Source organism: Astatotilapia calliptera, chromosome 22, assembly GCF_964374335.1.
Source record: "Astatotilapia calliptera chromosome 22, fAstCal68.1, whole genome shotgun sequence".
NCBI classification, from domain to species: domain Eukaryota; kingdom Metazoa; phylum Chordata; class Actinopteri; order Cichliformes; family Cichlidae; genus Astatotilapia; species Astatotilapia calliptera.
The window spans coordinates 26,866,180-26,892,412 of NC_137442.1; the positions used below are offsets into that span (position 1 = coordinate 26,866,180).

The following is a 26,233-nucleotide window of genomic DNA, read 5'->3' on the forward strand; positions in this document are numbered from 1 at the left end:
ATGTTTTCCCTCTTATTTATGTGTGAAACGAATTGACAAATACTTTAGGACAAGATCTCAAAGTTTGTCTTGGGTACTACGTTATATATTACATAGGAATTGTTGCTGACCACCCCCTAAAGTTGCCGGCCCCTCCATTGAATCAATCAGTCACTTTAAAGAAAGATTATTATTGATTTCAAAATCTTATTTGGTTGTCATATGTATCTGTTTTCAGTGATATCAATTTTAATATCAGGAAATTAACTAGTCATATCATTCTTTTCTTTCTCTCTTTTTTGTCATACTTTTCAAGTAATCTATATTTGACAGCAAAATAGTAAAATAGTAAAATAAAATGGGAAATTCTGTTTTTGGTGTGCCACCATTTTTAGTGGCCTCCATATGAAAACATTTCTGCACCTGTGCAGACACCAAGAGTCATCAGATTAGGCAACGTTTTTGCAATCTTCTCTCGCCCAAATTTCGTGAGCCAAATTGCAGCAACACCCCGTACAGTCTGCTGCTGTACTGATCAGCTTCAGGGTTTGGCTTGCTATGCACTCAGGTGCTTTTTTTTAAATTTTTTAACCTTGGTTATAATGAGCGGTTATTTGAGTTACTGTTGCTTTCCTATCTGCTCAAAGCGGTATGGCCATTGTCCTTGTCTCCTCCTAGAGAATTGCTGCTCACTGGATACGTTCTCTTTCTGCAAAAAATTCCAGTAGATCAGTAATATCTAGTGTGATTGCTGATCTAGTGGTCTAATAGACAGACTGGTCCACAACATTCAAGCCACTGTGTCTGGTGTCAGGCTGCATACATTCAGATTCACTTAAATCGCTTTTCTTCCCCACCATGATCGTGATCATGTATACATGCCTGAACATGTTGATTTGCTGTCTTATAATTGGCTGATATTTGTGTCAGCGAGCAGTTGTACCTATTTGTATTGAAGAATTCAGCAAATCATCTGAAAACCTTGTTTTTCTACTTCAGTGTGTCAGCTTTTGTACAAATTTATATCAAGTTGAAGCCAAACCATGTAAAGGAAATTCTAAATTTACAGTTGTCAGCATATTAATATTTGCAAATACACTATTTATGTATTTATGTTGCTCTTTATTTGCTCACACATACACAGTTATTTGTGGAATTCATCATTATGACTATAAGCAGTAAAAGTTAAAGCGGAAAATTATATCAGAAGCAGTTTATATAAACATTAGCAGCACCACTGAGGGGACTCAGAGGGTGCCAGTCATCTTTTTCTTATCACCATAATGTTGAATAAGTCAAAGTAAATCTCTAGGTAAACGTAACCACTACTACCACTACATCCTTTGTGCTTCAGTGGTGCAGGGTGCATGTCAGGGAGTTTGTCAGTTGTTCTGGATCAGGCTTAGGATATTTGACACGGCCTTAGTGTTGCTTTGGGTGTTGCAGGGAGGAAGCTCTCTTGCCAATCTGCCCGCAGCCCCGAGACAGTGGAGAAAAGGTGAAAGCAAACATGCATCATTGTTCTCACTCAGTACCTCTTGAATCACTGACACTGACATTTTGGCTACCCCCCCTCTCCTTGGGCTTTGACGGCTTTGAAATCCACAGTGCAACAAGGTTCCCTCCCCCCACCCGCCCCTTGTGCCTGAGAGAGGAAGCGACCAGGAGTGTTTGCTTGACAGGCAGACACTGATAGAAGCCTTTCAGTTCAAACAATCAGGGGATGGGAGAGATACAGCAGGTGAAATTAACTTTTTCCAGCCTTCTTCCCTGCTGAATTATGCTTCAAGTTAGTAATGCTCTAGAGAACGGTGGCAGTTAAATTGCATTATCTTCCCTGTGAACTCTTTCATATGAGAAGTGACATTAAGACATCAAAGAATTCTGCCATACTATTGTCTGCCAGCTTGCCACTTAAGCAGAAGAGGTGGGTTGGAGGCATATTTTGTACTGTATTTGTGCATATATGACTGTGGTAGAGAACCTGCTGATATTACTAAACCTCTCTTGGAGGTCCCTGTAAGACCATTTCTGCAGGTTCTTATGTCACCAAGACACCAATTATAGGGTGTGTGTGTTTTTTTTAACCTCCTGGTGTTTTGGTGCTTTTCTCTTCTTTTTTTGTCCCCAGAAATATGCCATTGGACAACTGTACAGAACAATAACATTTTCATTAAACATCAAGTTGTCTCAAGAAGACACCTTATTCTGTGACAAGAGGAGGTGTTTATTCACCTCAGCTCAGCCACAAGAAAGGCATGAATCTTACATTTAGAATGGAATCACATCACACCATAAATTCTTAAATAACTTTTTTTCTTATTTACCGCAGGTATCGAGAGACGCAGATCTTTTTTTAAAAACAACTTCTTCTTTCTTTTTTTTTTTATCTGGCAGCTTCAAGTAATATGTGACCAGGAAAGTGTGTATTTTGTCACATGAGGGTCTCTGATTTTCTCCCTTTTTAAGCTGCTGCTGATGTTGTTTTGCTGTTAATGCAGAGTCGACACTTCCTACATCTCCTGATGATCTGCTTCAGCATTCAGTCTAATAACATTTGTCATTCTTCTGCTCTGGCTTCTTATTGGCTAACTTATTCCAATTTGTTCTATGCTGAATTTTCTTCCAGTCTGTATTAAGGCAATGCAGTGTGTTGACACTATGCATAAGTGCTTTTCGTTCCCTCTCTGAGTTTATCTCCTGGAGATAAAAGTTCTTACTAACTGGTTGCGGTTCATTTTGCAATTATGTTTTTTTCCACTAATCGGAAGGTTGGTACTGTTGTACTGTTGTGATGTTTTCTAGTCACCGCCTCCAAGGGTTATGTTTTAGGTAGTGTCAGACAGTGTCATTCTGTCTGTCTTCAGAAAGTTTTAGTTGAATTCTGATAAAAAATTGTAGTGGCTGTAAAGTGGAGTCATGGTAACAATCCATTTAAACTTGACTTATATTCTTACAAGTGTGGTGGTTATTGTCAACATATAGAAAGTGCAGTACAAAGATTTTAAACATCATGTCACATCTGACCTTTGACCTCTCCTTTAAGGTCAACAGATTGATCTTAAGATATGCTATATAAAGATATTTTTCCTTAATGCCATTGTTTTTATTGGCAACATATGGAGAATGGTATATGGAGAGCTTAAATATCAAGTTACTTTGGGCCTCTGACATCCTCTTTAGGGTCAAATGAGGAAACAAATTTGATAAACTGTCTCTTATCTTTAACACAACGCTTAAAGTTCTGCTGCCTGTCTTTGTATTGGCAGCATTTAGGAAATGATAATGGTATATGAGGATTCTAAATATCACATTATAGATTGTCACATTTGACCGCTGATGTGCAGAATGATGAATGATGTGCCTCGTTAGCTGCCCAGTATGTTAACGGAAGTGAGCTGCCTTGGCACAGGTTTGCACCCTGAGTGCTTCTTCTTAAATTTGTTTCTGCACTTTTTGTTACATTTTTGTTTCATAACTTATTTCCGACAAATAATGTAAGTTACAAAAGAAGAATTTCCTTGACTGTGTCTTAACATTGACTGAAAACAGAGCAAAGCACAAGAGTTTGGATAGTTCAGCGAAGGAGAATAGCAACGAATTTTATGAAAGCGTCTTTGCAAAAAGTGGAGACTGTGACATTTGCTGTTGTACTGAATTTACCTGCACGCTATAGTCCATTGCAGTCTTTTTCCAGTTTGTTGGATTTACATTATGTGCATACTAAATCCTAGCCAAATGCGTCCTTCCTGATAAACAGTAAACCGACACAAGGAAATTAGAAATGATGGCGAGACGTGCCATTTACTGCACCCATGGTTTTCTGTTGATGACCACTGCCATGAATTCAACCATGCTAGCCATTTTCTAAATATGCCTCTAAAGACAGAATGACTCACCCAGTGTGATTTGCGTGATTATGGCAAGTCTGTCAGGCTGCTGTATTCTCTGCCAGGAGCTATAGTCACCACCAATCCACAGCTTATCAAGCCAAACTCAGCATCCTGCCTCGCTGCAAACACCCCCACCGCACTCCACACACGCATACACACAAGTCTTTTCGGTAGAAGGCACTAACTTCAATTTGAAACATCTTTGCTTTGTTGAGCCTTTATCCTGCTCTGCCAAGCACGCTGAGACAGGCCCAGGACCCCGTGATGATTACATTTCTCTGTATTTTCTCTCATTCCCAACTCTATTTGTTTTCTCATCAGCAAGAGGTGGCTTGTTAATAATGAGCTTGCTGTCACGAGTGCAATAATACTTCTTTAATTCATTGATAGTTAATAACAATATTTCACCTTTTGATAAAACACCACAGGGAGCTCTGCTGATTCACGGAGAGAGAAGAATCCCGCTCTGTTGTCTAGCTCAGATGGCAGCACAGACAGACATGTGAATGTGACATATGGCTTGGAAGGAAATAGCAGCCTGATTGAGAGCTTGCATCAGCTCAGTGAGATAACCGACCCCGCATCCTTTCTCCCAAGCCAAGTATGTTTAGCTTCTCTTTGTAGAGAAGCTGAGTATTCACGACACTGATGTCAGCGCATGAGAACGCTGTTCAAGCCTTTCCAAATATCTTCTAGTAAGGGCTTTATTTTTGGGCAGCCTCTAGCGATTAAGTACAACAAGTCATTTGAATGGTGAGACACTGGCTTGCTTGTTTACGACCGTGCATGTTAGCCCGAGACAGTCTTGCATAACTTTGAACTTCCCTCAATACTCAGCTTTGCTTATATCAGCCTTTCGAATAGTTTCTTTAATCTTTCTAGCATGGCCATAATGTTTGAATACATAACTGAACATATTATATGAATTAGTTCATATTGGGCCATCTTTGAAGCATTTAATGCAGATTCTTTGAAGCTGTTCTCAGCAGGCTGCTCAACCAAAATTAATCTGAAATGCATACAATTAGGATAGGATGCCATATCAGGTAAATCTTGCTTTGCATTTCCCTCTAGCAACCCTCCATAATTAGATGATTTTTTTTTATGTGAAACACTACCCCAGTCATTAATCTAGATTCAATAAAGAGTGACGACTTTGTTTACTCAAATGTACTCTTTCACCTATAGAAGACGTACTGTTGAATTTTAAATCAAACAATGGCACAAAAAATGTGTCAACTCAAGTTAATTGCAGGGGCGGGAATATTATCCGTATGTGATGTTTTTCAGAAGCTGTCGAGTGAGAAAGACCCTAAGGAATCCATCTCTCTGTTATTTGAATCTTCTGAGCGTCATATTTGATAGCATGACATTTTCAAGAACAACTCCATCACCCTAACTAATACACAGAAAAGAGAAAGCTTTTATAAAGATATGGAGCAAAAAGATCAACAGCAACATTAAGTGCACGATCGCTTCTTATGTCAGCATACCGCAGCGCATGCACTCAAAAATTATTACCTGTTTTGTCACAACGTCAAAACAGGGAAATACAAATAAATGGACCTCCGCAGTATGTGCTCCTTTTCCACCTCTGAAGCATTAATGTTATCCTGTAAAATGTTATCTTTTCAAAATCCAAGAAAAAAATTAAAAAGTTAAAAATCTAATATTTCTAATATTACCCCTCCACCACCCCAACATCTCCCTGTAGGCTCTGCGAGATACTTTACTTATCACTTCCAGATTTGCAGCAAATTTGAGCTCAGAGCCAGAACAGTCCACTCCATCCTTCTGCTGTTATAAATCAGTCATTTCAAGCTTGAGTTGTATGAGTAAATTATGTTTTCTTGGTCATTGCGGTGAGTCAACATTTACGTTCTGTTTGTGATAATAATCCTGTGGTGTGCCAAAAATCAATACAAGATTCCAGCAGATTGAGAAAGCCAATTGTGTTTACAGTTTTGTTTGTTTATGGTAATGATCCAAAATCGATCCTTTATTGACACTGAATTACTAACTGTTGCGCGTGGAGTTTGCATTTAGAAATGAATAATCATTGATAGTGGAGGCTGTCTTTGTAACTTTCTCGCTTCCTCACCTGTCCATCACGACTAATTTGCAGCTGCTTGTAAGGATTCGAAGAGGGCTCTGGAGGTATCCCAGCATGCTGAGGACATGGGTCTGATCCTGGGAGCCTGCGCCGGCGGCCTCGTGGTCCTCATTCTACTGCTGGGGGCCATCGTCATTATCGTCAAGAAGGGGTGAGTGGCTGCGAAAATGTTTGTCTGCTGGCCAGTCGACATGAGATGGGTTAGAGCTTTTCACGGTTAAACATTTATGGTTTGAAGTCTTATTGTTCCTGCATAGGCCATCCAGAGGAGTAAATTTATCTCTATCCCACTTGGCAGCTAGGGTCTATTGAGGAAAGCATTTGGCAGTGAGAGTGAATTACAACCAGAGTTAGTGGAATGGTAGAGCATTAATCCTAAACTCTCCCACTGCTGCCTCAGCCGAGCTTTTGTGTTTCTCATCTCATCTTTTAATTTCAAGGTCTGCGTGTTGGCTGAACACATTCAAATGCAGCCTGTTCGCACTGGAATCGCTGGCTGCTTTCCACCTGCAAATTACCTCTGTCGTCGATCGCACCTGCAGTGTATTCTTCCTTTGCTCGCTGGGCAATAGTGGAACACTCATCTGAGTGTGAAATATTTCATCAAGGGGCATGTTATTCCATTGCCCACTCAATTACATGAGGCAAGCAGCTGTGAGGTGCCAGTGGATGGGCTAGTAATTGGTTAGGAAGGTTGTTTTTTTGCTTTTTTTTGTTGAGGCAGTGGGTAGGGGTGGGCTCCTCAACCCTGAGGAATTTTCTTTGCTGTGAATAGAGGGAGAATGAATGGGGATGTCTGGAGGAAGGCGGTGACTGATAAGATTCACTGGGCCAATCTAGCCACCACAATAGAAACTAGACAGCCGCATGGGTGCAATGGGAGCAGACCTGTTTATATTTAGGCACACGATATTATCTCTCTGCATGTACAAAGAGAGACTGTATACATTAATGTTTTCAGTTATCATTCGGAATATCAGAGATCCCTGCATAGTGGAATATTCAGGAGGGTGCTAGTTAAATGCAGACAGGAGTGAAAAACAAAGGATGTGCTTGCTGCATGCCAAATTTCAGCTTTAAACCAACTTTAAACTTTGTGATATTAATGGTAGGGGTGCAACGATACACAAAATTCACGGTTCGGTTCGGTTCGATACTTTGGTGTCACGGTTCGATATTTTTTCGATACAAAAAAAATGTTCATGCCTTTTTAATTTTTCATTTATTAAAATTATAAATATATATTTTAACTCAAAAGTACAGTTTTTAAATTTAACCCTAACCCTTGTGCGTGTTTTTTATTTTGACAGCGAATGCGCACCTGCGGACCACTTATGTGCAGCCCTGGTTATATAGCTCGTCATATTGCAGCCACAGAAATTATTTTGTCCATGAAACCATAAAGCTGCACTTTCTTTTTGCCTTATAGTCTGATTTGTCATAACTTCTCCGTTTTGTGGTAAGCTTTTCTTTGGCTGTCACTTCTTCACCCTGACCTGTCTTATTTGGCTCAGCAGAACTAAAATATATATCTGTCTGTGAAGGTTCTCAGTCATCCAGGTCATCGTAGTCAAATATAAATCCTGCTGCTTTTACACACGCACTCACATAAGCTCAGCGATTCTCTGCGCAATCAACCTCTCACATGTTTAAGCTTGCTGTGGGAGATTTCACTTGTCATGTTTGCATAGTAAGCTAACGATTAATAAGACGATGTCAGAGGAATTGGTGCACAAATTATCATCACTCACAGATCAGTGCTGTCGCTCTCTATACACAGTTCACACGATTGCAAAGTGAAAGCAAAAAAACAAGCGCAAATTCAAACGCGATTTCAATATGTCACATATTGACAGTGGCTCACCGATGCCAATGACATAATTACCCAGCTACATTTCTGAAAGAATGCAAAAGCACTGACATATATTTTTCCTTCCTACAATAGCCCGACGGGCAGGGCAGAGATAGATTTTGGTAGCCCGACTGAAAAAAATCGCTAGCTCCGGGACGTCGGGCTAGCGATATTGCAAGCCCTGTATCTGATTGAGGAATCACTCATCTTTGGAAAAGAGAGTTTATTACAGAGAAATGTCTCTTTCCAAAATAAAAGCTATACTATCCGCTTCTTCTGGGCTATATTCTCAGCAGCATAAGGAGAATCATGTGCTAACAGCTGTCTAAATGACTCGGCTAAAGTTAGTAGCATGCTTGTTGTTTTGGTCTTTGCACTAGGATGATGTCGGTGTAAATGTGCAGTCATATTATATTCGTTGTGTTCCCACTAGTGCTTTCAGGTTAATCTAGTTGAAATGACCTTAACGCCACAACACGGCAAATCTCCGTTAACGAGCTACCGCCGATCGCCCCGTGCATGGGGCTAGACAGCCAACACGTTAACGAGCTAACTGCGCTAACACACTAGCTCCCACCCATGTAATTGAGCATTGCATGGCACATCCAACATACTGTTTTACTTTAGTCCATGACTCGCTTACCTTCAGGGTCATACGTCACATGAAAACCAAAATAATTCCAAACGCCAGATCTGAATGAGGGTGGGGGAGGTCCATGTGTCTTGCTAGCTTGCCCTGCGCTCTTCCTTCTGACTATGCTGTCTGTGTTGAGCGCTCAGTGGATCTGCGCTCGACAGTGCAGCCTAGGCGGAGTAGTCGAACGCAGATTCACTGAGCGCTCAACACAGACAGCATCGTCGGAAGGAAAGTTGATAAAATAAATTACAAATGTTGTATTGTTCGATACATATGCGTACCGAACCGAAAGCACTGTATCGAACGGTTCAATATCGATACGAATATCGTTGCACCCCTAATTAATGGGAACACTTGCGACATGAAGGTGGAGGAGTCAACAGCTTATTATGTTTCATCAGGCTCACTCAAAGCTAATGAACCTAAGAGCAAAATAAACAAGTGTTAAAAAAAATGAATCCATCATTTAAGGATGAAATCAACTTAAATATTAAGCTAAAATATATGAAAAATGTTAAAGTCTTGATAGATTTAGATGCCACAGTCAGGTAGATTAGATTAGATTACATGTTTTTTGAGCATACAATTTAAAATACACACTACTTGCTTTTTATATCTCATAGATTAAGTCAGTTGTTTTTGGATAGTTGTGATTCTTCTTATTGTAACTTCATGGAAAATGAGTCATTCGGTTCTTGGGGTTCAAATTTTATATTTTGTTTTTTGCAACACTACTTAACTGTTAGATCAGTTTCACACGAACTAAAACAAATCAATCAAATCAACAATCTAACACACGAAGCGAAACTGAACATGATGGCCACCAGACAGGAGACTATCAAAGTAAAACAGGAAGTACAGGGAGCACACACACTGAGACGCAGACTGACGGAACCCAGAGAACAGAGGGAGGAAAGAGAGAGTGAGGGACAAAAGGGACAAATGACGAGAAAGGGTGAGAAAAACCAGACACACCCACACAGACATGATTGGACGATCATGAAGACCTAACTGGGGGAATGCTGAGGGAAGGACACGGAGACATGAATGGAACCAAATAACAACCAAGACATCCTGAACTAGAAACACTGAATAAAGTCAAGGGTGTAAGCAAACTAAACTAGGAAATATAAAATACACAGAGAACATAACAAATAAATAAGACTCCGAAAACACAAAGTAAACCCAAAGCACTGGGTCTGCTTATAAACACAACACAGACCCGCAAAGGAAATCCTGTGATTAACAAAGCAGTGATGGAATACAGATTTTTTTTAAAGCTAGCTTTGTTGATTTTTAAAATGTGATATGATTAATCTTTCCTTTAGAAAAAAACCCTCTTAGTTCCCTAAAATGTTCCCAAACGGCAAACATAAGGCACCTTCAATGTATTTAATAAGATTAATCCAAATGAAAGATGCACACACACCTCTATACTATCAGTTTTATTTATGATGATTTTGTTCTTAGACCTCCCTTAGTTGAAATTTTTAAAAATCTTTTGTTGGTCCCAATGTGAGTTTTGTTATGAGGTGAGCCTGTCTTCTGCCTCACGATGGCCAGCCAGGAACATTCCAACACACTGAGCATCTTCATTTATCTTTCTGATGTCCATCTTGATAAACCATAGTCACCTCTCTTTTTTTCTCCTCACTCTCTGTCTCTCTCCTTTCCTCCTCCTTCATGCTAATCAGAAGGGACTTCTATTCTTACCCTTACTACCCGTAAGTTACTCCTTTCTCCATCTTCCACCCTGATGCCATTTTCCCCTTGCTTTGTAGACCCAGGATTACTAGAGTGGAAATAAGCATTGCTATCTCCACCACATTCTCAAATCAACCCCTCACCCCACCACCAAACACACACACTACACAAACAAGCACACATATACACACACACCACTTCAGCAGAACCTTACTGCAACCCATGACACACTCTTGCTATCACCAGATCTCACTTTTCCCCTCGTCCAGTTTCAATCTTGTGGCCCTTATATTTCCCTTTCACTCCAATTTCTCATCTCCTCACCCACCCTCCTTTCCTTTATTCCTTATCTCTTTGCCTGTCTTTCTCTCACTTCTCACCTTCTCTGCCATCCTCTGTCTGTATTTGCTCCCTGCCTTTCTCTATCCTCCCACCTCTCTTCCTGCCTCTCTACAGTAGGAAGAAGGTGGCCATAAACAAGGCAGCCATGTCCTACAGGCAGGAGAAGAGTCGGAAGCTGAGCTCTCTGGATTGCAGCATGACAGAGCAGAGCACTCTCCAGCAAGATGAGAGGATGGCCCACTCCTTCATGGATGCCCACAGCTGCAATGCTCGAAGTAAGGCAGCAAGGACCACATGAGTACTTTTGAGAAAGTGTCTAGAGAGAGTGCAGCTTCCTGCTTTCTGACCTTCAGCCATGTTTGCAAACATATATCCAATCTGTCCTGTCAAAACGTAAGATGCTTTGGACAGAGAAATCTCCTGAAAGGCTCTTGTCTGTTTGAATATTCTGCAGCACCAGTCAGCACTCACATCTCTGCAGAAATGCTGACTTTTTCCTTTAAGCTGCCCCCTAGACTTTTTTACATTAATAAAAAAGAACAGAGCATGTGCCGCAGAATCCTCAGTGTCAGCTGGATGCCTTGAACTGTATCTGTTTGTGTTCCCAGATGAGCAGCGTAGCTCTGTCAATGAGTCTAGCAGTTTACTGGGAGGCTCACCCCAACGTCACTGTCGGAGGAAAAGCTCGCCATATCACACGGGTCAGCTCCATCCTGCTGTAAGGGTGGCTGACCTCCTCCAGCACATCAACCAGATGAAGACAGCTGAGGGATATGGTTTCAAACAAGAGTATGAGGTAAGGCATGTATGAAAAACACACAATTTCATTTGTGCTTTTTTTTCCATTAGGTTTAGCTAAAAGTTTAGTTTTTTGTTATGTTGCAATTTTAATTGTCTATCTGTAAATGTATGTAGTTATTTAAATTGTTAATCCACTTTGTTAGCTTAATGGTATCCACATAGTCCAATGTGTCTCAATCCCTGTTTTGAGTATGTACACCCACACTAACAAATATGACTACACAATATAAGCCACGAGTATGTCAGTTTTCCAGTATTTAACAGTCAAAGGTATATAGTGTGCAACTCTGTATACTTCTCTCTCTAAGCATACAGTGTTATGCAAAGGTTTGAAACTACCCCTCATTTATTCATATTTTCCTTCCAAAAAGCCAGACCTTATAAAATTTTAAAGTGATCTTGTGGTTCTTCCGGGTTTCTCAAGGTCTTTCAAAGTTTTTCTTTGGACTTTGGCTTTTTTATATTCAGTCCTGTTAGATTGGCACATTACACAAGAACTTGACTGAAAATCAGTGGCAACAATTCGATGATGAATCCAAAAGTGACATTTTGAGATAAAATTGTTGTCAGTATATATGGAAATGTCAGGAATAAGGTGCAACAGTGAGTGTCAACAACCGTCTGTAAAACATGGTGGCGACGCAGTCATGTTTTTTGGCTGCATTTGAGCCGAGGTGTTGGGGACCTTGTCAAAATTAATGGAATTAAAATTGCCAAAAAATACTGTCAGATTTTGATCTACCATGGTAATACCATCTGGAAAGCATTTGATTGGCTTCATCTTTCAGTATGATATTCATCCCAATGGAGTAAAAGTCACTGGATAAAAAAACAAAGATTGGAACTCTATCAGTTATGGATCGGCCTTATAGACACAAAAGATCAAAGAAGAGGGTTGTCCCTCAAAAAGCAATGTAAGAATGAGGGGTAGCACAAGACTTTTTTATGTAACTAGAGGGGAAGTCCTACCACGAAATTTGTAAATGAAATGTTAATGCAAAATTCTGTGACTATTAGCCAACTAGCCTAAAGTTAGGGGTTTTTCTTGGGGGGGCAATGACATTGCCTGTGTTTGTCGTAGTCTGATATTCATGTCTGGTTTGCTGTCATCTTTACCTATAAGACTTTAGTATTATGTTTGGTCAAGGACTTGACAAGTTCACAAAATGGGCCTACTAGCAAGACATGGAAAATGTTGTAGTTCACTTTTGAAGTAAGTAAAATGTTGATCATTTTTGACAGGTATTTTAAGAGTTTATCTTATATTCTAGAAAATTAGCTATCAAATTCAATGGTTTATTCAGACGTTAGAAATTACTTATGTAGTTTTGATTATTTATTCTACTAGCTAGAAAATTTCTACTGCTAGCTAGCCCAATCATTAGTTTGCTCTCATGCATCTAATTATTACTTTACATCTAATTATTACTCAATTTATCTATTAAATTAGTTCCAAACTACTCAGTTCTGTATTCAAGTTTGTGTTTTTTTTGTTTGTTTTAATTAGTTGAGCTATTTTTGCCAGATGCTCTCTAGCTACCGTTTGCTGTAACCTGTCGCTAGTCCTGGTGCTAGCTGCCAAGCCATATGTACCTTTGGTCTTGGCTGTTTTTGTTTGGTTTTTTCTTTTTTGATTTGACAAAGTTACAGTCTTTCAAAGTGTTGAATCATATTATGCTTCCGTATTTGTTTTATTGGTTTGCTGTCAACTTCTAGTATACAAAGCCAGTTCCATGACAAATTGATTTTGTTAGCTTGAAGTTGAAGAACCTGCACAGAGCAAAAGTCACTGGTCAACACACCTCTTTAAAGAACATTACACCTAAGGGCCTCATACCCGTGAAATTTCATTTATTTCTTTGTAGCTGAAAAAATAGGTGAATCATTTGTCAGATAGCATCAAGTCAAAATTCCCAATATGTTACAGTGTACAGACCCATCTGTATAATATTCCAGACCAGTGCTGTCTGTTTTGAAGCATTTTAAAAGGGGTCTTGAATATTCATGAGCATGAGCAGTAAAATATGTTTTTGACTTCATTTGCATTACAGAGTTAATGCATATATACTGAACATTCTTCTTATAAGAGCACTAATTACTATTTCCAAAGTTACGCCACTCAGAGTTCTGGTTAATATAATATAAAATTCTCAACATCATCCAGTTGTGATAGGAATTTTTTTTATCTGCACCTACAGCTGCAGGAAGCCAGATGCACTTTTTCAATTCATTAAGCTATCACCTGAGGGGCCAACAAATCCCCTCCCCCCTCCTCCAAAATCAATATATGGGTTGCTTTTTCACTCCTCAGTCTGGCTCCTCATCGCCTGGAGAAATAAACAAGATGAAGGGGATCAGCCTGCACTCTGCTGTCAGACTTCATAACCCTTATTTCCCACAGGGTCACACTGCTGCTGCCATTGATCAGACATGTTGCAAGGCATTGTGGGGGGGTTATGAATGAGTCAGGCCCTGGGGTAGGTGGGGTACAGTATGTGTTGTGAAAGTCAACATCTGGAGCAAGAGTCAGTGAATACACTAGAGGATAGAACCTCTGCCCCTTCACCAGGATGTGGCTACTTAAAAGTGATGTTGTGTCATTTTGTTATCTCTTGGAAGACTAGTGAACCTGAGAGAGCTGTATATATTAAATGAAGGCCCGCAAACCTCAGCGACCTCTGCTCACAATGTGAGAGACTGATAAAGCCATACAAAAACAGTTACTTCAAGTTCTGTTGCTAAAGGTGGCACTACAAGCTATTGCATCTTTGGGTGAACTTAGTTGTTTAGACTGCAGAAAGTCCTGTGAAAACTTTCACGGCTGTAGTTCCATTTCAAGGAAATTCAAAGTGTCAGGATTACAGGTAAATAAATAAATAGAATAACTCCATAGGTGGAACAAAGAGTGTGTGTCCTACGTACAGATAAGTAAAAAAAAGAAAAAAACTAAAGATACAGTGAGAATAATTCTGTTTGACAGGTCATTGTTTTATCCCCCATCTAATATTTAAAAACTATTCATGATTAATCTAAAATGACACAATCATACTTAGTTGTTCAATCTTAAACAACAAGTATGGATTAATCTTGTGTACTTGTGTGTCATATGGTACGCTCGGTGCTAAAGGCTGTTTGCAGAGGCCTGGGTTTGAGTTCATCATTTACATCAAGTCATCCACCCACTCTCACCCTTCACTTTCCTGTCATCATATATACCCAAATAAATGTACATTAAATATTGCCAAAAGTTTTGACAGGAACTTCTAACTACTGGAGATAAAGTAAACTCATATGAGAATCAGAAGATGAAAGAAATACTGCAGCAGGATGTCTCACTTGTCTTTCACTGTTGGAGGTTTATTGGTTTTTAACGTGGAAACCCAAAATGTTTCCATTTTGAAGGAACTTTTCAGTTTATTTCCAGAACTCATATAGTCAGGGGAAACTACTTTCAAGGAAGAAAGGCTCCCATTTCCCACGTAGTTGCCATACAGTGCCATGAGATTATGGGTTAGTAACAGGAGGTTTAATCCCAAGTCTGTCCTTTAATGTCTTTTTGCAGTTTTTCAAAATATATATTTTATTGAAAATTACATGGAAGATTAGAGTCATTTGCGCTTGTTGCGCTGGCAGAGTCAGTGAAAACTGATATAATGGCATTTCCGAGCATTATCTTTTTTTTTCTTTAGTCCAGAATCCTTAATGTCCCAAACGAATACTTTCAGAAATGAATAAATCTCCACGAAGGTCAACAGAATGTTGTTTCCAAAATCGACAAGGAGTTTTGGACAAATACAGGTTTGTTAAGCAGGATTAAATCAGGCATTACCAGCGCTGATGTCAGTGACTGATATAATCCTCCGATTATCTTTCCTTCTCCTGCTCGCCTCGGATGTCAGGTGGTACCAATTCAACACCCGTTGCCCGGGAGAGATTGGTCTGCTGTAGACGAGCGACAGCGTGCCTCAGTATGAGAGCCTGGATGTGCCCACCGATACAGCAGAGAGATCAGGCTGGTTTTTAAACTGCAAAAGAATACGACACCACTCATGTCAGGCCCATGCTTTATTTATTTTAATTTTTTTTCATCTTGCTCGCTTATAGTATTGATTCAGATTCAATGACTCATCTCACTGCACCAACAGATTTAGTCGATGGGTGTCATAAACAGCTGTCACAAGTTTGGCAGTTTAACACCGAGGTATTATATAGCAACCGCTTCTGCAAGCAGCGAGTCCCACACTGTGTTCAGAATGAGAATGACTGCAGAGGGCCACCTTCTCCTTTCCAAGGCCGCAGCCATCTCTCAGCGCCGTCTGCATGTCGTCTCTCAGCCTCAGTCGCTCCCCGCTATGTTGTGGCAGATGTCTCTTGATGACTTGGCAAGATGCTATAACACTGAAGCTACTAAGACGACCTTAGGGTAACACTTTGGAGTGCATTAGCAAAGTTGTTCCCATTCTGAGTGTCAAGAAGCACAAAAGACGCATCGTCCCTGCCTGTTGTTTCTGTTTCTGAAAACTTTTTGGTTCTCTTTAATCTGCAGAGTTTTTTCGACGGCTGGGATGTCACAAAAAAGAAGGACAAGACCAAAGGGAGGCACGATAGCCTGCTAAGCCGTGAGTATTTGTGTACTGAGCCATGTGTTGAGTTGTGTTTGCGCCGTGGCTTGGGTGTGTTCCACTTTTTTTCCTTACTGTAAGTTACAGCATACCTTACCATTTCTTTTTATATGCACACTGTAAAGTAAATCACCATTTTACAATGCCACTGCCTGTATCCTGTGAGCCAGAGGTGCCCAGTAATTGCTTTTACTCCCAATGGAATGGCTGTTGATTCTTGTTAAATATGTGATTAAGGTATGATTAATTAAAATTGATTGTTTAACCGTGTGTTTAATGATGTTTTTGAAATGTTTGCCTCTATAGGAGGAATACTAAATGCCTTACTTATTGTATTTTTCAGAGCCCTTATACAAAAGTGTCAGAAATTACTTTTGTGTCATAAAGCTTTTCAATGGAGGAAACTGCAATCTGCAGGAGTCACGACTGCTTTTGCTTTTCCTCCTAATCCTTCTCTGTTATTTTTCAATCGTTTTCAGAATCCGCCTGATCCAGGTAAACCATTGCTTTAGTGGTAGAGTTTAGTTCTGTTAAAACAATAGTTCAGGTAAAGGAGGCATACTGCATATTGTTCCTCTTTGTGAAAGAAAGAGTACACAGCGACTCACTGTGAGCACAGCAGCAGCATCTCTATCTCACTATGGCAGATGAGTCAAAATATATTACCAGGCAATGCAAATGTAATCATGGGGAATGGGAAAGTAGTCCAGAAAAATATATGCAGAGCATTTGATCATCAATCGGTCCTAAAACAGTAATTACCACTGTTGTTGAATCAGTTATTAATCTTTAACTGTTTAATATTTGTCCAAATGTCTGTGCCCTACATGGCCAGAGTCCTGCATATATATAGCTGAGCTACTGAGAGCTTATAATTGTAGGCGGCCTCTCCAGCTTCTCTTCGACTCAGGCTCGGTTGGCTGTTGACTGCTGACGCCCTATATCTATAGTTTGGCTTCTCTTAATCTTTCACGCATTATTTGTTGGTCTTTTGTTCTTCTAATATGTGTGTACAGGTGTGTAGGCAGGAATGAATTAGGCCATGTGTTTGGATGTAAGAATATGCTCGCTTAACTGTAACTGTGTGTTTTAAAAATGCTATAGAAATAAAGTTATTAATACCTTTATTATTAGCTAACCGATACCCAACACCAGTGGCTTGTTTGACCCAGCAAAGGTAAATCTGAACCCCGACAGTTTATTAATTGTATAAATCATTGTTCAAAAAGGATGAATGTACTATGAATAACAAGCAAGGAATGCTCAAATTTAGAACATGATGACGTCAGCTTGCTATGGTGTTACTGGCTCATAGGGGATCATACTGAAAATAAGTTTGTTCTACAGCTCTCTCCGTGCCCTTTGATATGGTATATTACCAGATATAGTTTCTTGACATTTTTTTTTTGAAGGTCACCTTTGACCTTGAGTGCTAACAATGAAGGTCAAGGTCAAATGCTTACCCAGCCTACAGACTCATGCCTCCCAAGGCCTGGTATATTGCTCTGAAGTTTGAAGGTGATCCATAAAAAAATGTGGGTAATATAAAGTTTTTACTGATTTTCACATTTGGTGTGATCTCGACCTTTGACTTGAATTTGGTTTCTACCATCACACTAACTTTGGAAATGACAAAAACTCTGGATGTTAGGCTGCTAGCAAACATGCAAACAGACAGTCAGACGAACCAATAAACACCCTCCCTTCCTTCAGGTGGAGAATCAGTACTCTAGTATTTTGGAAATGGACAGACTGAGATAATAATCAAACACTAAAATACTTATATATATACTGGATGCAAATACCTCTACATACTGATAAGTGATGTTTTATGCGTTGTAGATGACCGTCATCGAGTCAAGCTCCACTCCCTCCTTGCAGATCCCAGCTCCGATTATGTCAATGCCAACTACATAGACGTAAGTTACCTTTACTTTTATTTTTCCTTCTGCGTCACCTCATACTCCCACATCTCTGGCCTTGCTGATCATACAGCTCTGCCTTAAGAGCTCATATTAGTTGTCTTTTATTGTTTTTGTTAACCTGGCGCTTGACCAGCAGTCACCTCCCCATGCTGTCAGCTAAATCCGAACTATCATTTAATGACTACATCTACAGCGTACCATAATATCTATGTGTGTTAGTACATGTAGGCTTTGAAATGAGATTTTATCGCTATATCTCTAAAGTTCCAGCAAGAGCCTATAAGCTCTGAGCAGCAGGCCTTGCCCAAGTGCTTTTGTAAGGCAATATTGAGCATTGAAATTGGACCCAATATAACTCAGTTGATCCTTTCATATACTTTCAGATTTTGTGATCTCACCTACAGTTCAGCTCGAATGAGTGTCTCAGGGAGCCTCTCCAGTCCCAGCAGCAGTTTGCTCTCCCTTGAGATGCAATCTCTGCAGCTTTGCATTAGATGGAGCAACAGTGTCTGAAGGACTTTTCCTTCAGCGCAGGTCAGGCTGTGAGCTCTGCCGCTCACTCATAAATAGAAGGGTCACTTCAAGGGGACTCTGAAAAAGCTCTCCACAGTCTTCCCTTCATGTAGTCTGCTGAAGTATTAATCTCAGGTTTAATATGAGCCCGTATAATAGGCTGATTGCTCTGTCGCACCCTTTGTTTTAGCAATTGTTTTGTGAACAAAAGAAAACGTAAGGGGCAGATTTGTGGTTGTGGTCGCCTGACTCAGCATACGCGAGTCCCATCGGGTAGAACTGTGTGTGGCCACTTCATCCCCTTTAGTGCTCCATGATGGCTCCATTAGAACGAGTGCTCCAAGGACCTTTGTGCCATTAACTGTGCAGGCTACAGCACCACTTGCATGTCATGCCAAGACCCTTGGCTCAAAATACTGCAGTGAAATGATTCCAAATGATTCATGGAGGAGGCCAAGGCTGGAATAATGGAACATTGCTTTTTTTAAAGGTTAAACTGAAAAGTTTAGTAGTCTTCTCACTCATTCACGTGCACATTTGCATGTCTTTCATTTTGCAGGGGTAGCAAGACATGACATTATTTTGTAAAATCTTTAGATGAACCTTGTTTTTGCCATCTAGGCTGACAGATGTAACTCCAAAAGATGCAATTAAATTTCAGCGGACTTTGATATTCTGTTAGGCACTCGGGAAGTGATGCCAGTTACAGTTGGTCGCTTTCGATTAAATGGAAGTTTGAGAATGACTGAGCAAACCAATCAAAAAGCTCGAGATAAAATTCTGGTTTAGCAAAAAGCTCAATATACCATATTTATCATTGTCTCGCTTGTCATTGTGTGTCACCTGGGGAAGGCAATCTGACCAAGATTATTTTGCATGGTACTCAAAGCACCATTAAAGAACAATTCCAGTTTCATCAGCTTAGTTTATTCAACTTTCAGCTGCATTTAGAATGTAATTTAGTTTTTGGCTTTCTCGATTTGCAATAAAGCTGCAAATAGTAACACAGTACATGCAGTGTTTAGCAAATGTATTAAAACCACCATCCAATGTACGGTTTATGGAACAGTTGCCCAAAATTAATAATATTGGTAATTACTATTATTTAATATTTCTGCAATGGTTAATCCACCAGTATGCACAAGCCCTTTAATCAAAATGATATTTTTAACCTGTAAAGATTATTTTGGCCAAATGCTTAGTTTTATTATAAACTGTGACTTTCAGACTAGTTTTGTTGCTCAAACTTTTTTTGCAGTGTCTCTGTGTTCCCAGATCTCAGCTTAGTTCACCATAAAATTAACACAGAAACTATTTTCTGCCTTAAAAAACCTGGTATCTTTGTTACGTTAGACTGTCAAAAAGTCAACACAATTTTATTAATTTAAGGCAAAACTGTGGTTATGGTATATATACCACTCCACCCTCTTCATTTGTTTTCTCACACAAATTTTAAATAAGAATTTATCCAGACTGGACATAACTTCTATGGAATCTCTAAATTCACTGCAATTTTATGAACAATTCATAGCATGTATTGAGTAACATTGTGTAGTTCCTAAGGCACCATGTTCCCTCCTTCTCTGCAGAACCTATTAAAGTGTCATTGATGTTATTAAGAGCATGGATAATGCTGGGTTTTTACTGCTCTCGGATGATGACCTGCTGCTGCACTCTTTTATCTTTTTTGCCCGTCTTTAACAATCTAAGTAAAGACATATGATTGAACTTCCCATTCTCTTCCTGCAAGACAAATGACTAAAGGACTGCGGTTGCTATATAACAAGAGTTGGCCTTTATCGCAAAAACATGGAAATGAAAGATTTCTGGACATTATTCTCTCCACAGGTTTCCAGTGCAAACTGCTTTCTAACCATTTCATAACCCTTTTCTTCTGGTCTTTAATCACATTAACTAGCTCTTATTTCCTCCCCTACTTTCCTTCTATATCTCTCTCTGTTCCCCACCCTCCCTTGTTTTCAACCTTTTGGCATCTCTTAGATTCGGATAAACAGGGAAGTAAGTATCTTGCTTCTCTTCTGCTTTCCATCTTCTTCTTTTCATGCCGCCTCCTCTGGCTCTCCCTGCCAGCCCTCCACGGCTTTTCTTCTTCTTTTCTGGCAGATCCTCCTTTGCTTTTCCTCTCTGAGCTGCTGAGCCTTTCCACTTTTAGCCCTCACTGTTCCTCTGAGTTTTAACTTTTTTCTCCCAAACTGACCGTAGCAGTCTCATCCATAGTCAAATGCTCACCTGGAGTTTTTGCTTAACATCAGTCTCAGTTTTTTTGTATAAAATGGCTGATAGAATACTACAGAGGAAAAAAGACGAGGTCAAAGCTCATGTTTATACACACACAGTATGACAGGAGGCATTGTAAATATATACAGTGACAGTGAAAAGTAAAGAAAACCCTGCTTTTCCAGTGGTATGAGAGCCCATATTTATCAGGCATCTCAGCGTAAGATAGTAGGTGCAAGATCACACTAGAAAACAAAAAAACACAATTATCTTCACAAAATACATGTCATCGTCGGCTCGACTAAAAGCTAACCTGGTAGTAAGCCACAAAAGCACACCAAAATAACAAGCTTTCTAACTGCCTGTCATAGATATACACATGTTGATGAAACAGCTGAGCTTGATGCATCTCTGCTGTCGCAGCCTCGCGGGCTGTCTGGCTCTGGGCTCTGACCCGTTTCTATATAAAATCTCAGACTTTTGTTAATTTACGATATCTGACTGCTGCGACCTTGTTTCATATCACAGCAGGTCATCTTTGGGTTAATTAATCACACAGGAGAAGAAAAAAGATGAATATTGTAATTAAAGATGTGAAAATGTTATTTGACAGTTGTGTGTGTTGTGTCAAGTAGTCTTAAATCATCCATATTAGCTAAATGTCAAATCTATTTCATGGCAATAAGCAAACAGTTTACTTCCTGAACTATACCTGAAGTATAGCTACAAAAGCATCTGAAGCTGCACGTCTTCAGAAATCAAAACGCTAAATGACACGTCTGTCAAATTAAACGCTGACAGAACAATGAGTTCGCTGAAGTGGTGACGAGAACTTTTTGCAGGCAGTTTTTACCTGAAAGCAGCAGAGAACTGCTTTTTAAAGTATTTATTTAGAGAATTTATTGCAGTGGAGAAGATACTTCAGTGGAGTCAGGACAGATAGAACAGATGGGCAACATTATAGTTTGATCCAATTTTAGACTCCTCACCCCGAAATTCAGTCATCATATATATATATATATATATATATATATATATATATATATATATATATATATCATCAATGTTATGATAGTCTGCAGTTAATAAGGGCAGTTCTGTCCAAATTTTCAACCATGTATGAAAGCTCTGCATGAATTGATGGGCAGATGCTGTTTTGCTGTTCGAAGTACTACTGAGAGCAGGACACACATGCAACAGTAGGAGATGACTTCCAACAAAGCGATTCACATTTTGCTGCTGCCTACATGATTCCAGTAAAAAGAAATAGCTTTTCTAGGAAAGGCTTTCTATTTACCAATACCAGCATGAGGAAAATGATTTTAACGGGAGTGTACATATTAGGAGCTGTTTCTTTTTTTAAGATAATAATAAGATTGGTGCAAACATCTTGTAGCAGCTTTTGAGTGGGATGTACTGTAATTGTTCCATTTACACAAAGAACTCCACAGGATGTTTCTTTCTGGTTTTCTTTCAAACAGGAATAATTTGTGTCCCCTAGAATCTAAAATACAATAGCAAAGTATTGAATATAATATGAGTAAGATTTGCTAAAATATATACTTAGCCTTTTTTTTATGATTAAGTAGCTCGTCGTACACCCGCTGTTATTTTGTTTCTCATGCAACTGCTTTACAAATGCAGGCCGTGGTTCTCGGCTGAATTGCTTATTCTCACTGTTTTGCAAGGAGGACACAAAAATGTCTCTGACGTCCTTGACTGCTATCAGCGAGGATGATTAAAGTTCCTACGGGATTCTGATATGCAGTTCTGAGATGCATGATGAATATGAGTTCATTTCACGGAGGCCTGGTTTTCCTTGTCACAGGTTGTAGTTGGAACGAGCCAAATTTGTCAAAGCAAAACAAACTGAGAATCGTTTTTTCGTCTTATTGTGATGGAATTGATACGCGTTCCACGTCTGCATGTCTTTACTTTTTCTTTTCAATCCATTGTGAATTCACATCGCTTCGTGTTTTTCTGCTTGCCTGCTGTTGGAAACTGTGGTTGCCAAGGTGACAGACAGGAAACCGGTCAGCTCAGGGGAAACTCGGCAACAGAGGCTCATGGGAATGGGTTCGCTGCAGTCTTTCGTAGCGATGACCATCCATCTCGGCATTGCTCTCCAGCATGACAGTTATGGAATGTAATTTGTGTTCCTGCTTGCTCAGTAGTGCATACATGTATATGAGCTCGAGGGGCTACAGGGACTGCGCTCTGTGTGTGTCTGTACAGTATTTTTACAAATGTTTACTGAATACAGCGGCTGCAATCACTTTACCTGCGATTCATGAGAGAGCGCACTAATCTTAATTCTGGGGATCTATCATGCTCGACTACTTTGCATTCAGCACACAGGTCTTTGCCTGGTGGAGGGCCAGAACGCCACTAATAGCCTTCCAGGCCGTGCACACTGTATCATAACTGCACTAATGCCAAGCAGAGCAGAAAGGAGACAGCCAGATCAGTCAGTGTCACTCAGGTAGAATTACTCCCAGAGCTGAAGATCGCTCACTTGTCAATCTACCTTTGATCAGCAGCCCAGGCTGCATGCAAAGCAGCACACACTAGGCTACCTTTGAAATGCAGCTCCCTTGCTCTGGAATGAATGACCTGGCTCGGAGACAGGCAGAGAGAAACTTGAATTAATGCCATTTCTTCCTGCATTATAATTCAAGTGAGATTCTTCACCCAGAGCTAGGGCCCAAAAACAGTCCAAAGAATCTTTGGCTGGTCAAACACACACATACAGATTAGTTCTCAGAAAGATCTTCAGTCAAAGGTGGAGCATACCGCGTCCCACCAAGGCCCGAGCTGGTCCCAGAGTTCACGTTATCATGTATCCCTGTAATTATTAACCCTCTGTCTGATTTCGTTTTTTCTTATCTCCACTCTCTGTCCCACAGGGCTACCAGCGATCAAACCACTTCATTGCCACTCAAGGTGAGTGTACGGCACGAAACCCAGCAGCAGTGTGTCACCGCTGGTATTTCAGATTGTTTGCAGCGCACTTTGCACAACAGCAGCCCAGCTGACAATATGAAAATGAGTTAGCTGAATTAATAATGTGTAAACAACAAGGAGCCCGTGTTGCATCACGTTCACATCTGGATTTCCACCACAAACAAGCCTTTTCCTCCATCTGTGAGAAACGCTCTCGGAGCAGCCGACTGTACCCGTCAGTCAGCCGACACTGTAAACTGCTGAGTGTCGCTGTGTCTGAAGTTCTGCTTCCGTCTCTCTCCTCCCTGCCATCTGCATGTGTGGCACAACATCTCTCTGATGTAGTTTTGATTCACTATATAGGCTGCATTTCCCAAGCGGCACACTCAGGCACACCCTCACTCAGAGCGAGACAGAATGAAAGAGAGACATGCACTGAGCGAGAGAGCAAGACGTTTTCTCTGTTCTCTGCCGACTCTGATCCTGTTTATTCACTGAATGTGTTTTTCACTCTGTAATCCCCCTCTGATTTCTTCCCATCTTTCACTTTGCTCTCAGTTCTGCCGCTTCTCAAAAGTAACCTCTGAAAATTTCTCTCCTTCTCTTTCTTTAACGTTTTGCTCTTCGTGCACACACGGGCGCAGGCGGGAGGTGGAAGAGGTGCCAGTGTGACTTTCAAGTAGAAGTAAAAATTTACTTTGGGTTAAGATGTGGTTGAAAATCAGTTCACAAAATGAGAATGAATTGAAGAATGAGACAGAGGAGTTCCTTTATTTTGGAAATGAATGCTCCGTGCTCATTTCCTGTGTGTCCATTCACCCACTCTCCCTCCGTTCAAGTCTGCTCTACTGTCCTGCTGTAAAATCAAAGCTAAATGCCCCAAAATAAATCTTTTAAAACAACTATGAGTTTATTAAAACAGCTGGGCAGACCAATAAGCACCTTTACTTTAACACTTTCACTTTACAGATGCAAATATGCAGAGTTTTTCACTGCAATTCCCCTCACAGGGGCATCATGTCACAACAAAATCCCAGGAATTGCCAAATATAATCATAGCCAGTTCAGTGGGCTTTCCTTTTTTAAACCAAGTCAAATGTACAGCATCTCCAAAGTCACACATTTACCACTCCCTGTGCTGAATACGGGACAGTTCACATTTCACTGAATGTTGACCAGAAAATGAGATTTGTCGTGACTGCTGAAAAATGTGGAGCTACATGTTGTATTATTCTTAGAAAGAACTTTTTGTTCCAATGTAGAATTTTTGAAGACACTATAGAATAATATTAATAATCCTGATAAATGTACCCTAAAATTGGGCACTCCTATAGTGTTATAAATGTCTATAAGGCAGTAAATACACAGCTGTCTTTACGTAGCATTTTGGGAGCGATTTTGGACTCGGAAATATTTTCTGCTCTGAGTTTTCTGTTCAGTAGAAGGATGGTTCTGTCAGGACTGTTACAATCCTGACATGTTAACAAAAGGACATTTTCCACCAACTCCTGTTGATCCAGAGAATAGAGAGTAGTGATGTAATGAGGCAACTGTTGTTGTGATTTGGGACTGTACAAATAAAACTGAATTGAAATTGAATTAAATGTACTTTGGTACAGGATATTATCAAAACTCTGTCCCGCATAGATAAGGTTGTGTCGCCCTCTGCCTCATACACAGATCAGGACTCTCACTCTTACCTGTAACTGTTTCTGTGTCTTCACCTTGACTTGACTTACACTGCAGCTCTGCAAGTAGTGAGCCACAACAGATAAAACTAGTTTGTCGGAGCATCTTTGCAACACTGGTTTAACACATAACTGTTCTATATTGTGGAAAAAAGCAGTAAAAAGAATAATCGAGCCATTTTTTCAAAAACATTATTAAGCTCAATTGAATCCATTAAACTATGATCAGCTCTTATTTGTTTCCCTGCTCTAACCTAACATGAGTTAATTTGACTTTCCAGTCTCGCACAAATATGATGCACTTTTAAAATTCTTTTTTTTTCTGTTGTCATTGATGGAGAAATAAAAAAATAGCTCCAAACTCTGTAGTTGATGCTCAAATTCAATTAATTAATTTAAAATGGAAAATAACTGATTATTCTCTGATATCCAGCCTTAGGTCTGACAACCTTAGACTTTATCTTTACCTCAGACTTTATCAGCGCTTTACATTGTAAGTTGTTAAATGCAACTTACAGCACAAAGCGAGACATATTTTTGTTGAGAAAATTACTTTTTGAATATATTAAATATAAGTTTAATGAAAACTAGCTGCTATAATTGCCTGTGTCACTATTAACTTAGTGGAACTAAGTTTAATCATGCATAACTTCAAGCAATAATTCAATTTAAATGGTTGTTATATAAAAATACAATTTCTTATTGTTTTTCTCTTCTCCTATAGAGTTGTGATGAAGGCATGAAGAAAGAAATTAGCGATAGACATCAACACTTTTTTTTTTAAGCAGGTCTTAAAGTTTTGTTTCCTGGACACTTTCAGCATCACTCAGTGGGGACTCAGTTCTGAAACACATTTGCTCTTTAATGATCAGAAGGTTGCTGCTTTATTTGCTGTTTGCTGAAAGTCTATTTTATCTCCGTTTTCAATTGCAGTCTAATATATTCATGAGTTTGGGTTCCTAAGTTACCATATGTTTGATTTT

At 39.8% G+C, this 26,233-nt stretch overlaps 1 protein-coding gene across 6 annotated transcripts in view; it reads left to right on the top strand.

The window, feature by feature from the left end:
• LOC113014322 (receptor-type tyrosine-protein phosphatase U-like) overlaps positions 1-26,233 on the top strand; it is a 259,557-nt gene that overhangs the window by 200,326 nt on the left and 32,998 nt on the right. For 2 of the 6 annotated variants that reach the window (XM_080296201.1, XM_026155754.2), the window contains exons 14-21: positions 5,998-6,136; positions 10,169-10,198; positions 10,635-10,795; positions 11,129-11,316; positions 15,868-15,940; positions 17,786-17,862; positions 20,383-20,400; positions 23,526-23,562. In XM_080296201.1, the coding sequence (XP_080152327.1) occupies positions 5,998-6,136; positions 10,169-10,198; positions 10,635-10,795; positions 11,129-11,316; positions 15,868-15,940; positions 17,786-17,862; positions 20,383-20,400; positions 23,526-23,562 (723 nt within the window). The remainder of the gene's footprint in view (positions 1-5,997; positions 6,137-10,168; positions 10,199-10,634; positions 10,796-11,128; positions 11,317-15,867; positions 15,941-17,785; positions 17,863-20,382; positions 20,401-23,525; positions 23,563-26,233) is intronic. The other 4 variants (XM_080296202.1, XM_026155756.2, XM_080296203.1 and 1 more) reach the window with 3 other exon arrangements.